The sequence below is a fragment of the Balaenoptera ricei genome, chromosome 1 (genome assembly GCF_028023285.1).
Source record: "Balaenoptera ricei isolate mBalRic1 chromosome 1, mBalRic1.hap2, whole genome shotgun sequence".
Taxonomy (NCBI): domain Eukaryota; kingdom Metazoa; phylum Chordata; class Mammalia; order Artiodactyla; family Balaenopteridae; genus Balaenoptera; species Balaenoptera ricei.
Window position 1 is genome coordinate 75,406,954 of NC_082639.1, and position 15,508 is coordinate 75,422,461.

The 15,508-nt window shown below is 35.2% G+C and overlaps 1 protein-coding gene across 4 annotated transcripts in view; it reads right to left on the minus strand.

Annotated features, from left to right (window-relative positions):
- COL24A1 (collagen type XXIV alpha 1 chain) overlaps window positions 1-15,508 on the minus strand; it is a 389,925-nt gene that overhangs the window by 140,045 nt on the left and 234,372 nt on the right. For all 4 annotated transcript variants that reach the window (XM_059925489.1, XM_059925499.1, XM_059925479.1 and 1 more), the window contains 5 exons: window positions 11,373-11,426; window positions 10,037-10,090; window positions 2,926-2,979; window positions 2,596-2,640; window positions 2,433-2,477 (listed from right to left, as the gene is read on the minus strand). In XM_059925489.1, coding sequence (XP_059781472.1) covers window positions 2,433-2,477; window positions 2,596-2,640; window positions 2,926-2,979; window positions 10,037-10,090; window positions 11,373-11,426 — 252 coding nt within the window. The remainder of the gene's footprint in view (window positions 1-2,432; window positions 2,478-2,595; window positions 2,641-2,925; window positions 2,980-10,036; window positions 10,091-11,372; window positions 11,427-15,508) is intronic.

Sequence of the window (15,508 nt, forward strand, 5' to 3'; positions counted from 1 at the left end):
TTGTTGGAATGAATAAAAAGGCAAGATCTAACTTTAAGACATTCACTTTGAACATCAAGGCACAGATGGTTTGAAAATAAATGAATGAAAAAGATACGCCATGCAAACAGCTAGAGAGACTTACATATCAAATAAAGTAGATTTCAAAACAAACAGTATTACCAGGGATAAAAAGTATTACCAGAGATATAGAGGAACATTTTGTAATGATAAAAGGCTCAGTTGATTGGGAAGACATAGTAATCATAATGTGAATACTCTAAAAATAGTTTCAAAATACATAAAGCAAACTCTGACAGAATTAAAGAGAGACACAGACAAGTACAAAATCATAGTTGGAGAATTTAATACCCTTAACTCATCAACTGAAAGAATATCTAGATAAAAATCAGTAATGTATGAGCTGTTATAGTTTTTGTAAGATTTAGAAAACTAAAAAGTTACTCAGGCTTTATCACCTTATTAACACAATGAATCACATCCTTTCTTCCTGATTCGCCCTTTGAGTCAGATATACGTGTGGATGGAAGGCAAGTATACGAAACAATGTTGGCCCATAGACAAATATACTTCTCCTGTTTATCTGGACTAGCAGAGTACTATATGTGTTACCAATTTCCTTGTAATACCTAGCTTTAGAATTACGACAATTTAGAGATGTATCTTTATTTTACAGATGAAGAAAATATGATCCAGAGAGCTAACCAATCTAACCAAGACTATACAGCTATTAGGAGTGTGCACTAGAACAAAGGTCAATCTGATCTCCAGTGTATCTTTCTATTATACAGCACTGCCTGCTTGTTGACAGTGCATAAATGATGAGAGACGCTGAGATTACCGTGCAGGATCAAATAAATCTTTGGGGCATCTGGATTTTTTTGGATTAATTGATCCAAGCTTCCCTCAGATCTCAAAAGTCTCTTTCAGTTCGATCAAGACCGAGGAGACAATGTAGGTATGAAGTTAAGTAAACCTCAACAACTAGTATTAACTCATGATTTACTGTCACTCACTAAGGTAACTTTACTCTTCCGGTAGTCTGTGAAACTTGTTTGCCATAAGCTACCATTACAAAATGGTTCTAGTAACTTTTATTTGATTGAGAAAATCAAATATCAAATTTTACATTTATCCATGCATATCTGATAGGCTGAAAATGAAGGTAAAACTCTAAGGAATGTCAACAATGTACAAAATGAGTAAGTAATTTTATTTCTCTTGGCCTTATTTTTCTAAAGTAAGAGGAATGGACCTGATAAATTCCAAATTTCTCCACTCAACTATAACATATTGGTTTTGTATGCAGTGTAGCAAAGTGAAAAGAATCTCCAGAAACACCATTTACATTGATATAATAGAAACTTAGATGATGAATATTAATACTCAAGGAATGTTCTTTGGTGATGACTTCAATTAATAATATAATGTCACACACAAGTTCTTTCCCTGGATACAGTCATTTTTCTCTTTTAAGTCTCTGCTACTTTAGGTTTGACCATTGGCAAATATAATGCTATTATGGGAAACAACCGGCAGGGGGCAGCAGATTTCAAAGAGGAACAAGTAAATGCAGTGACATTAGTGATAATTACTACAGCAGCTACAACATTTTTGTCCTATCCTTTTCTGACTCTTCAGTTGCAGTATATTTAAATTATGATCTAATTTAATAACTTTATACATATATGTAGATGACAAATCAAAATGTCATTAAAAATTATGATTACAAATGGAATTAAAAACCCATACATTTAAGCTCATGTGCTCAAAATTATATATGTATATATGTGTAATACATATGTGTGTGTGTATATATTTCTCTTTTTTAAAAAATACACTTTACTCCCCCTCAGTTAGTGATGATAACCACAGAACTTGTGTTCCAGAGAAGAAATTGTATAATTCTGAGATTTTTGATGGTAGGAAAATATTTAGCATTATATAGTATTAAAAACTCTTAGAAAAAAAACAAAACAAAACAAAACAAAACAAAAAAACTCTTAGAGCAGTACCATGGGAAAACATGATGACACACATAGCTCCACACTCCAAGGGTGCAAACAACACTCAAGGTGAGTTAAAATGAAACTAGGCAAGAAGCCTCAAAGAAGTTTCTTATGTTAGCTTTATTAATATTCTGTTATATTTACATGACATCATACCACTTTATCTTGAAATGGATTTTACAGAAAAACTATGATAACAGAGGTGAAGTAAAAGTATCAGTTATCACCACCGGTTTATAGATAGGTACAAAAAAGGCACAGATTGAGTAAGCAATTTGCCTCAATAAAAGACTGACCCAAGGACTGAAGGAGGAAAAGAACTTGTATTCTCTTAGTCTAAAATACTGATTACTAAACAAGAGTTGTATCACAGAATAAAGTGGATAAAATTTGCTTATAGCTTGGCAGTTTTTAATTACTTACTTGTTTCCCTTGAACTCCTCTCTCTCCAGGGTTTCCAGTCTTACCCTACATAAGAAAGAAAATGCCTGGGTCAAGCAACTCCCTCGCCAAATATGAATCACACACCAAGAAAAATGGAAGATATTATATGTTTATCTTTAATGTGAAATATTTTACTACTTACAATAAGACCATAAGGCCCTCTTTTTCCTTGATCTCCTTTTTCACCCTAACAAGAATCAATACCAGGTGAGTTAATCAGAATGTGACTTATGGTCTTATACACGCTAACATACACTCACATACCAAAAAATAAGACATCAAATACATAGTTCAATAATAAAAATAATACATTTCTGTGTGTGTAGTAAAAACTTTATGTATGTTTCATACTTAGACTAAGAAAAAATTTAGAACCATACTTTTATAAGGAAATACATCAGTGTTTACACAGGTAGGACATATGGGCTCAAAAATATTTAACTGTGTATGAAATGAGAAAATAAGTGATTACCTTGGCACCTTGTATACCTTGTTCTCCTAAGAGACCATCTGGTCCTCTTGGTCCCTAGAGATGGAAAAAATATCCTGTTGTTAATTTTAAATGTTTCTTTTTTACTGTTATGCATCCTTACAAATGGAGACACTGGACACTTTTTTAGTTGAAAAACTCCTTTTGCTTGTTTCTGTGCCATGAACACAGTAAAGAATACAGCTGAGTATATGGATGAACTCATTTGCATGGGAGAATCAGGTCAGTGTTTTCAAGATTTAATGCCAAATAGTAAATCAGATGACCACAAAAACAGCTGATTCAGTTGTTGAGGTAGCTATAGTATAGGTTTGTTATTTGAGTATTTTGTTTACCTTATCATTTACTCTGCAGAAATCCAGGATTTATTCTAAAAACAACTCTAAATTAACTTTAAAGTGGCTGGTTTGTTTGTCCAAACAGTCTTCCTAAGTTTTATATTTTTGGAATGGAACTCTTCTCATCACTTTATTAGAAAAAGAATGCTGACTGCACTGTTCCCCGCTATGCACCTGCTTGACAGCTGAAAGATGGCAAGGGGCACAGAAAAGGAATAGAAAATGCTGCTGGGAATGTTCATGTAAATTTAAAACTTCTCAGCTATGTTGCTATCAATATTAATTCAGTAATTAGTTATAAAGAAGCATCAGTTGCAAAAGTCATTCTCTAATGAAAGAGGACAGTATATGTTCCTTGCCTAGTTATAACTGTCCTTGGAAGATATTAAAGTCCTTTGCAAGGGAATTAATTCAATTCTACAACCATTAACTGAACATCTACTGTGAAAAAGGCACTGCATTAAGTGTTACGGGAATCCACAGTATGAGATAAGGTAAATTATATAAATAACTATAAAATAGGCAGAGATATTGTGTGTTAAGGGCTAAAGGGATCAAAGGAGGGAGACAGCTTTCACATGTTTGTAAAGGGAATGAAGATATTATTTTGACAGTCAGAGGTCATGCTCTAAAAGAAATTCTAGATGGAGGCATAGTATGAGAAAAGGGTAAAGAAGCAGGAAAAAAGATACTTAGGAATGAAAAAACTAGTTTGTTTAGCTGAGCTGGTGATTACATGGAGTATTTTTTAGTATTTCTATACTAATAAATAATTGTGAAAAGACTGGGATTTAAAACGTGAAGGACTGGAGTTTATATTTGAATCAATAAGCAATGAGGAGGCGCTGAAGATTTCTATACAAAAGAGTGATACAAATCTCCCAATACAACATGCTGATTTGAAGAAGCCCCGTAGGCTTCAATATCTTCTATTGTATCCCATCTGAGGCCAACTTAGTTTAGCTTTATATTATTAAAAAGCTGCTTACTTCCAGGAAGATCCCACATGCCACGGAGCAACTAAGCCTGTGCACCAAAACTACTCAGCTTGCGCTCTAGAGCCCGCAGACCACAACTACTGAGCCTGCGAGCCACAACTACTGAGCCTGCGAGCCACAACTACTGAGGCCCGCGCACCTAGAGCCCGTGCTCCGCAAAAAGAAAAGCCACCACAATGAGAAGTCCACACACCGCAACGAAGAGTAGCCCCTGCTCCGTGCAACTAGAGAAAGCCCACGCACAGCAACGAAGACCCAACGCAGCCAAAAATAAATAAATTTGAATAAATAAATTTAAAAAAAAAAGAAATGAAGGAGAAGATATCACTACAGACCGCTGAGACATTAAAGGGAAAATAAGGGACTACTATTGATAGAAACAACTCTTCACACATAAATTCTACACCTTTGGAGTAAACTGACCCATTCTTCAAAAGCAAAAACTCAAAACAGGTCAAGGACAAAGAGATTATTTGCATAACTTTGTATCTATTAAAGAAATTGATTTTGTAAATAAAAACCTTCTGAAATAAAAATCTCCAGACCCCCCCCCCCAAAAAAAAAAACCCAAAAAACCTGCTTACTGTAAACAGGACTCTCTTCCTGGGTGCCCTTAGGGTAAGTGCATACCCTGATCCTCTTGGACACATCCACAGGATTGGAGAGAAAACTCACACTCCATGAGGATCTATAGCTCCACTGGGCATACTAAAGCTAAAGCCATAGCTCTAGCCCTACAATTTCTGTCTATATTTAAGGTACTCCATGATCTGTTCCCAGTTTACTTTTTGATCCTATTTTCCCATAAAAGACTGCAAAACTAAGTTAAAGTATTAATGTACAGGACCTTGAATGTCAAATTGAGGAGTATGGACTTAATAGATAAGTGACTTTCAAAGTGTGTTGTTGTTCATTCAACAAACATTTACTGAGTGCCAACTATAAGCCAGGTATTGTCTTAGGCCCAGAGGATACAGTAGGGAGAAGAGGCAAATCCCTGAATTTATAAACAAGCAAATAGATATATAAAATTAAAATATAAAGTGACTATAGGTAGTCAAGTGTAATGAAGAAAAATAAAGGAGGTTAAGGGAGTAGAAGGAGTCCAAGGTGGGGGGCCCTACTTTAGATCAGGTGTATGAGAAGGCTCTCTAAAGTGACATGTGGGTAGACCTGAAGGAGCTGAGACTGCAGGCTATGCAAATAACTTGGGGAAGATCATTCTGGCAGGAGAAATAGCAACTGCAAAGGTCCTGAGGTGGGGGCTTCCTTGGAATGTTTGACAATTAAGTAACTGAAGATGGAAAAAAAGAACAATGATTAAAGGATGACTCTGAAGTTTTAAGTGCAAAGATCCCTCAGGACCTTGCTCCAATAATCACCTTCATCTTATCAGTAGCCTGTATTGATTCTCTTTCTCCAGCACCTTCTATGCTTATTTTCTTTTTTCTGCCCTGTAAGAAAACACTTTCCAAATTTTTTTGGAGTAATAACAGAACGTGGCTGAGAAAATATGAAAAGGAATCAGTGGTCAGCATTCTAAAATACCACAGAAAACTAGTAAGATCTAGAAATGTATCCACTGGTAACTAGGCACTTAACTCCTTTGCAACATGAAAGTTCTGACTTTCTTGGATATTTTGTTAGTAAGTAACCAGTGGAATTATGACAGCATTAATATAAAAACAAATTGGAAGTGTAAGTTTGTTTAGGGTAGAAAGGGGGGGAGTGGGGAGAAGATAACAATTTTGACTCTAGACAACCAACCACAATGGTAGATCATCCAAGGCTAATGCTAGAGTTAGAAGTCATTCTGTCTAGGTTTAAAAGTTAGCAGCCATAAGGATAAAGCTTCAAAAGGCCCCCAAACATAGAGTAATAAGTTAAAAAGAATTTTTAAAAATTGTTTGGTCCAAAAATGATTGAAAAAAGTCTCATTTCTTAGATAAAAATAAGATTAAGTGGTTGCCTAGATATATATGTAGAAAAGGCTGCATTGAGCTCAGGAAGAAAGTCTCATAATTAACTGCCAGTTTCTGCCTCAGCACATAGATTACCCACTGTCAAGGCTGAACTAGTCTAAACCCTGCTTTTTAAGATGAAGCAACTGAAGCCTGCAGATATCAATATAAGTGAGTCACCTGATTCACATAATGTCTAAATGTCTAAAGACTTTGAATAACTGTGCTTTATTAAGTTTATAATATTTTTTCAAATGTTAAAAAATAAATGGATGTAATCCTGTTATCAAGTGAATTCAGGCTGAAATAGAGGACTTGAAGTTTAGAAGAAGTTTACAAAATGAATATTAAACACTAGTAAAATGCTGATTAGTGTTACAGTTGAAAGGAACTCCCTCCAAAATTAAGGAATACTTTAATGATAATCACTCATTTTTTAATGTTTTCCATTAAAAATTATTTTTACTTAAAAGTACTTTAACATTTATTATTTCATTCACTAAACCAGGAATAGACAGGGAAAAAAGAAAGAGAAGTTTCTGCTCCCACTGTGATGACAAAGATAACCACATTAAGTTAAAAAAAATGTCTAAGTACAACAATTATATTTAATTAAAGGCTATAAAGCCTGAGGTTGCTAGTTAAGAGGTTAAGGCTGGCAGAACTCTAGGAAAGTTTGGTCCTCTCTATGCTTCAGTTAAGGGTTGGTTAATTAGCTAAAAGCTTAGCTTTATCAATATCTGCAAGTTTCACTTTGATATTTTGGTTGTAGAAGTTATCCCTGGAGTTATTCTTTGACTCCTGAGACATAACAAGCTTCAGGACAAGCTATAAGAAAATGAGACAAGCAATATTATAATAGGTACCTAATTTGGGATAAAGTTATTTTTTCTTATACCTGCCTTAAAATCTCTACCTATAAAGCTCTTGAAGAATGTATTCTGGTTAAGTTAAAAAAAAAAATCTAATCTTTTCTTTATCCTCTTTTGGAAAAGTTAAGGTTGGCTACAGCTAACTCTCCCATCAAACAATCTCAAACTACATGAATATTTTCAGCCAATCCTGTTATTTTTTTCAGTTACATAAGGGGCAGGATTACACAATCTTCATAAAACTAGTTAGAAAAATTTTCATGATACTAAGTTGCTTAGGTTATTTCCTGAGATGGCAGGTATTGTTGCTTGTCCGAGCTTTCGCTATTCTCTGTCAATATTGTATGATACTTTAAAAGCCACTGGACTGCAAGTCATTAAACCGTAAAATCCATGTGGTTTAGATCTAAGAAAAAGTTAACCTTGAATCCTCCATGATCGTAAGAGAGTGTCTGACAGATGGTATTATATCAGTAAATGTTAGATAGATGAATGGCAGATGGATGGATAGGAGAGAAGCAGAAGGACAGGCAGACTCCTTGGGTTGTGGTCCTACCATTCATGATGTTTGCATGTTCACCTATGATAACAGTACAAATCACAGGCAGAACAGCAAGGGCATACAAGCACTAGTTTCATAATGAGAGTTCTTTGTGTGGCCTCCTAGTGCAAATGTGCCTAGCTTCCCCTCCAATGTACTGTGACACAGTTGTGTGTCATAAAGTGTTACAGGTGTGCGGGAAATACTGACCCCCTTTGGGGGGTAGCTTTTGGGGTAGCAAGGAAGGGCTGGGGCACAGGAATTCCCAGCCAGATACTTTTTTCATTTATCCCTGTGGGCTGGACATATAATATATTCTCATTTTTTGTGAGTGAAAAATATTCGAAAAATATTTATTATGATCACATCTATAGTGGAGAATACATTGGAGAATGGATTGATGGGAGAAGAAGATACTAGGTGATAATTAGAATGGAACGTCATAATAGTATATTCTTTCCCAAATATTCTGGTCTTTAGTTCTTTTTGATATTCCCAATGTTCACTGATTATTTGAAATATTCTCCTATAAAGGAAGCACTTTTGCATTAAACAAAGCCCTTATTTCTAAACAAAAAGACCTTGTTTAGAAAATACTGGGTGAACTTTAAATAATTATGAGACGCCATTTGGGAACAAATCAGTAAAATGTATTTGGAGGATGAGAGGAAAATAGATGCTTGAAGAGGTGAGAATTGAAAACAAAGTGTCAAATCAGAAAAGAGTAATAATTTGCCCAAGGATCACAGGGAGGTTAGAAAACTGCAGAGAATATGAACTTTCCATATGACTTATCAGATAGTACAAGTGGTTCAGAAACATATCTTGCTTAGGTACATGGCCTATGCCTGGATAATCAATAAGACCTCAATTACTTAGGTAACCAAAGTAAGTATTTCTGTTTTTTAAAATCTGTCACAAAACTGGTTGAACTTTCCCACTATGAGTAATACAAAGTTGAATAAACACATTTGACCTGACCAAGTAGTGAATGCTGGCAGGGTACAGACCACTAAAATGACAGAGTACAGATCATCTTCCATGAGTTTTTATTTTATTATTTTAAATCTCATTTGGGCTAAAATAGATGTGGCCATCAGGATTATTTATAGACTGTAAATTCATAAGCCAGAAAGGAAAATAGTTTTTCAGAAAAGAAATGACAATACAGAAAAATTTGCTCTCTTTCTTTAATCTTCACCTAAAACACAGCACATGAAATTAAAGTCATTATTTATTTATTTTGCCTATTTTCTTTTCTTTTCTTTCTTTCTTTTGGCCATGCTGCACAGCTTGTGGGATCTTAGTTCCCTGACCAGGGATTGAACCTGGGCCACGGCAGTGATAGCACCAAATCCTAACCACTGGACCGCCAGTGAATTCCTAAAGTTGTTATTTTAAACTGAGCATTTTTCTCCCATTTGCCAACTGGAAAATGGCAGTTTTTTTAAAAAAAAATTTGTTATTTGGAGGCCATGTTTTTAGAATTTTAAAATATTTTCTTCACTAGCTGTAAAAGTGAAGGTAAAGCCAAGGGGGAAAACAGAGTTCTTAAAGCCCACATATTCAAATTAATCAAGGAAAAATACTCTAAAATTCAATAGGGGTATTGAATAAGCATAGGGTTTGGAATCAGACACACTAAGGTTTGAATCCTGGTTGTGCCATAGACTTGCGTGTCTACAGTTCATATACTTAAACTCTCTGAGCCCCGTTTTCCTCAACTATAATATCTGAGATAAATGCCTCTCCTTCCTAGAGTGGTTTTGAGTATTAGGTTAGATGGTATATGTAAAAGTGCCTGGCACGTGACAAGCATGCAATAAATGGTGGTTCTTATTTCTTTAAAGAAAAAAAAAAAAAAGGATTTAATGTTTAAAAGACTTAAAGAGTGAAAGGTTTTAATTTAATTCTTATGCATAATTATTAGACAATGATGATATATTACCTCTTATTCACAGTGAATAAACTCTTAGTCATCCTGTGTATTCTTATTCTACTTCCTATCACTCTTATTCTGTCAAGCTGTTACTATCCCTTGCTATAGAAGTCTCTTGTGAGTAGAAAAATAATTTAAACATCTTTGCGTTCACAATTCCCCCAAAGAATGAAACTGGGAGTTGGGAATAAGAAAGAAGAATTCTTTGTCAATAAGTGAAATTTCTAAAACACAAAATGGAAAAGTATGGTTTTATAAATACAAATGATTATGAATTACATTTAAATTAATGTAGGTAGGTCATCTAATATAATGAAAACAAGAAAAAACCCAACAACCTCTAAGCATGATCTAGAAGATATAGAGCTATTTTTGCTGAACGCATCACTATTTATGACGCCATTTTTTAAAAGGTTAATGCACTTCCTTGATTAGATAACTTACTCTTCGTCCTTTAGGACCTGGACTCCCAGGTGGTCCTCTTGCCCCCACAGGACCCTACACATTGAAAATTTAAAAATCAGTTATAGAATTAACAGGAACGTTACAAAAACAGCAGTTACAACCTTTCTTATGATAGGTAATTCTCCTTGGGAATTCTTGAAATAAAATTGATTAGTCTCCTTTAAAAATATGCTTTAATTATTAAACAAATACCATACTACCCTCCCCCAATATTCTGCTTCTGACATAGTCTACTATTTGGAGAAATTTAATTTCTAAGTGTTTACACCCTGAAAAAGAATGGGAAGTATTTAATATTCACTGACCACACAGTTTTTAGGATGAGCACATATGGAGTGGTGGGAGACACAACACATAAGGGAGACACCCACTTAGCCAGTCTGACCAGTCTAATCTCCCTGGTCCATCAAAGAACCAATGGCTACTTTTGCAAGATTTCTTTCTCATTACTCTAGATACTTATGATAATCCCATCACATAAAAATAGATTTTTTTCTGTTACCATGAAAAATGCCACAAAATTTTCCAAATTTACATGCCACAAAAAATAGCCTTAAAAGAAGATTAAGTTGTTATTTGTTACTAAGTCAAGTACAATGAATTATTTTTATACCCAATGGTCTCCAATGCTTAGAAGACAAAATTTATTTATCTATATAACACAGGTAGATAAAAACAGTGAACTTACACAGGATCTCAAAGCTATTTCTTATCTTACACAAGTAAAAAGATTGGCAACTATGCCCTAGATCAGTCTTCCTCATTTTAGAAGTCAATGACACAACTATCAGTATGCTGGAAGATTGGGCTTATCTTCAAAACAGAAGCTTCACAAAACAGCATAAACCATTTCTGATAATAGTTCTGCTTAGGGGATCACAAAGGCTGATATTCTTCACATTTAAGTTCACAATAACTTTCAAATTTTAATAAGCAAACTTTCTCTTTAGAGACAAGGCTTCATTATCTTTCTGTAACCACAAATGGAGTTTTTCAAAACAGTTTTTGAATAAAGGTATATTTTCTATGAATTTTATCAGTTTGAGAATATGTGGAAATTTCTAAGAACAACATGTTGGAAATTGTGCTTGTGATTTGTTTGTCCAATAGGTCTAAGCTTGATTACTGACTCTGTTTTCTTATATGGGGTTATTCAAAAGAAAGTTTAGATGTTTTTTATTTTAGGTTGCAGAACTATACTATTAGAAGTGAGGAGTAAATAATAGAGCAAGTAGAAGTGAGGAGGTTCAAGATACCATGATATATTCTAGAGTGTTTTGCATTGACTGGGAAGAGAAGTCTTTTCTATACTTACAGGTAATCCCAGTGGACCCATGGCTCCTGGAACCCCAGGAGGACCTGGATATCCCTATAATTTAAGCAAAAATATAAAAGACATAAATTCTCCATCACATCTAATTATTTTCATTGAAGACAAACAAGTAAATTATAAATAGTAATTAAAAATGATAATGTGATAAGATCTCCCTCTACTATCCAAGACATAAGAGGCCACAGGAAATGTTCCAGAGAAAGACAATAGAAATAAAAAATGTTTACACAGAAGCAGGGTATACTTTTATTAGAAACTCTTTGCCTAGAAATGAAATTTGCTAGCCAGAATCACATATTATAACCTACTGAGAAGAGAATATTCATCTCACATTTCTATAGGTTATGTTATGCTATGAATAGATGTATATTATGTTATATAGGTTGTGAAACCATATCATTTTCAGATGTCAGGGAATTCAATAGTTAAGAAATGTGGGCCTCTCCAGGGTACTGCAAGACCAGCAGCCATGTGGCTGACTGGGTCTTTGTGCTCTGGCTGGGGGTCAGGCCTGTGCCTCTGAGGTGGGAGAGCCGAGTTCAGGACATTGGTAGACCAGAGACCTCCTGGCTCCATGTAATATCAAACGGTGAAAGCTCTCCCAGAGATCTCCACCTCAATGCTAAGACCCAGCTCCACTCAACGACCAGCAAGCTACAGTGCTGGACACCCTATGCCAAACAACTAGCAAGACAGGAACATAACCCCACCCATTAGCACAGAGACTGCCTAAAATCATAATAAGGTCACAGACACCACAAAACACACCACCAGACGTGGTCCTGCCAACAGAAAGACAAGATCCAGCCTCATTCACCAGAACACAGGCACCAGTCCCCTCCACCAGGAAGCCTACAAAACCCACTGAACCAACCTTAGCCACTGGGGGCAGACACCAAAAACAACGGGAACTACGAACCTGCAGCCTGTGGAAAGGAGACCCCAAACACAGTAAGTTAAGCAAAATGAGAAGACAGAGAAATATGCAGCAGATGAAGGAGCAAGGTAAAAACCCAACAGGCCAAACAAATGAAGAGGAAATAGGCAGTCTACCCGAAAAAGAATTCAGAGTAATGATAGTAAAGATGATCTAAAATCTTGGAAATAGAATGCAGAAAATACAAGAAACATTTAACAAGGACCTAGAAGAAATAAGAGCAAACAAACAATGATGATCAACACAATAAATAAATTAAAAATTCTCTAGAAGGAATCAATAGCAGAATAACTGAGGCAGAAGAATGGATAAATGATCTGGAAGATAAAATAGTGGGCATAACTACTGCAGAGCAGAATAAAGAAAAAAGAATGAAAAGAACTGAGGACAGTCTCAGAGACCTCTGGGACAACATTAAATGCACCAACATTCGAATTATAGGAGTGTAAGAAGAAGAGAAAAAGAAAGGGATTGAGAGAATATTTGAAGAGATTATAGTTGAAAAATTCCCTAATATGGGAAAGGAAATAGTCAATCAAGTCCAGGAAGTGCAGAGAGTCCCATACAGGATAAATCCTAGGATAAACATGCCAATACACATATTAACCAAACTATCAAAAATTAAATACAAAGAAAAAATATTAAAAGCAGCAAGGGAAAAGCAACAAATAACATACAAGGGAATCCCCATAAGGTTAACAGCTGATCTTTCAGCAGAAACTCTGTAAGCCAGAAAGGAGTGGCAGGACATATTTAAAGTGATGAAAGGGAAAAACCTACAACCAAGATAACTCTACTTAGCAAGGATCTCAGTCAGATTCGACGGAGAAATAAAAACCTTTACAGACAAGCAAAATCTAAAAGAATTCAGCACCACCAAACCAGCTTTACAACAAATGCTAAAGGAACTTCTCTAGGCAGGAAACACAAGAGAAGGAAAAGACCTACAATAACAAACCCAAAACAATTAAGAAAATGGTAATAGGAATATAAATATCGATAACTACCTTAAATGTAAATGGAATAAATGCTCCAACCAAAAGACATAGACTGGCTGAATGGATACAAAAACAAGAACCGTATATATGCTGTCTAAAAGAGACCCTCTTCAGACCTAGGGATACAGACAGACTGAAAGTGAGGGGATGGAAAAAGATATTCCATACAAATGGAAATCAAAAGAAAGCTGGAATAGCAATACTCATATCAGACAAAATAGACTTTAAAATAAAGACTATTACAAGAGACGAAGAAGGACACTACATAATGATCAAGGGATCAATCCAAGAAGAAGATAAAACAATTGTAAAAATTTATGCACCCAACATAGGAGCACCTCAATACATAAAGCAAATGCTAACAGCCATGAAAGGGGAAATCGACAGTAACACAATCATAGTAGGGGACCTTAACACCCCACTTTCACCAATGGACAGATCATCCAAAACGAAAGTAAATAAGGAAACACAAGCTTTAGATGACACATTAAACAAGATGGACTTAATTGATATTTATAGGACATTCCATCCAAAAACAGCAAAATGCACTTTCTTCTCAAGTGCTCATGGAACATTCTCCAGGATAGATCATATCTTGGGTCACAAATCAAGCATCAGTAAATTTAAGAAAATTGAAATCGTGTCAAGTATCTTTTCCAACCACAATGCTATGAGACTAGATATCAATTACAGGAAAAAATCTGTGAAAAATACAAACACATGAAGGCTAAACAATATGCTACTAAATAACCAAGAGATCACTGAAGAAATCAAAGAGGAAGTCAAAAAATACCTAGAAACAAATGACAATGAAAACACAATGACCCAAAACCTATAGGAATCAGCAAAAGCAGTTCTAAGAGGGAAGTTTATAGCAATACATCCTACCTCAAGAAACAAGAAACATCTAAAATAAATAACCTAACCTTACACCTAAAGCAATTAGAGAAAGAAGAGCAAAAACCCCCCAAAGTTAGCAAAAGGAAAGAAATCACAAAGATCAGATCAGAAATAAATGAAAAAGAAATGAAGGAAACAATAGCAAGGTCAATAAAAGTAAAAGCTGGTTCTTTGAAAAGATAAGCAAAATGGATAAACCATTAGCCAGACTCATCAAGAAAAAAAGGGAGAAGACTCAAATCATAGAATAAGATATGAAAAAGGAGAAGTAACAGTGGACACTGCAGAAATACAAAGGATCATGAGAGATTACTACAAGCAACTCTATGCCAATAAAATGGACAACCTGGAAGAAATGGACAGATTCTTAGAAAAGCACAACCTTCTGAGACTGAAACAGGAAGAAATAGAAAATATAAACAGACTAATCACAAGCACTGAAATTGAGACTGTGATTAAAAATCTTCCAACAAACAAAAGCCCAGGACTGGGCGGCTTCACAGGCGAATTCTATCAAACATTTAGAGAAGAGCTAACACCTATCCTTCTCAAACTCTTCGAAAATATAGCAGAGGGAGGAACACTCCCAAACTCATTCTACAAGGCCACCATCACCCTGATACCAAAACCAGACAAAGATGTCACAAAGAAAGGAAACTACAGGCCAATATCACTGATGAACATGGATGCAAAAATCCTCAACATAATACTAGCAAACAGAATCCAACGGCACATGAAAAGGATCATACACCATGATCAAGTGGGGTTTACCCCTGGAATGCAAGGATTCTTCAATATACACAAATCAATCAATGTGATAAACCATATTAACAAATTGGAGAAAAACCATATGATCATCTCAATGATGCAGAAAAGGCTTTCAACAAAATTTAACACCCGTTTATGATAAAAACCCTCCAGAAAGTAGGCACAGAGGGAACTTACCTCAACATAATAAAGACCATATATGACAAACCCACAGCCAACATTGTCCTCAACGGTGAAAAACTGAAACCATCTCCTCTAAGATCAGGAACAAGACAAGGGTGTCCACTCTCACCACTATTATTCAACATAGTTTTCGAAGTCTTAGCCTCAGCAATCAGAGAAGAAAAATAAATAAAAGGAATCCAAATCGGAAAAGAAGAAGTTCAGCTGTCACTGTTTGCAGATGACACGATACTGTACATAGAGAATCCTAAAGGTGCTACCAGAAAACTATTAGAGCTAATCAATGAATTTGGTAAAGTAGCAGGGTACAAAATTAATGCACAGAAATCTCT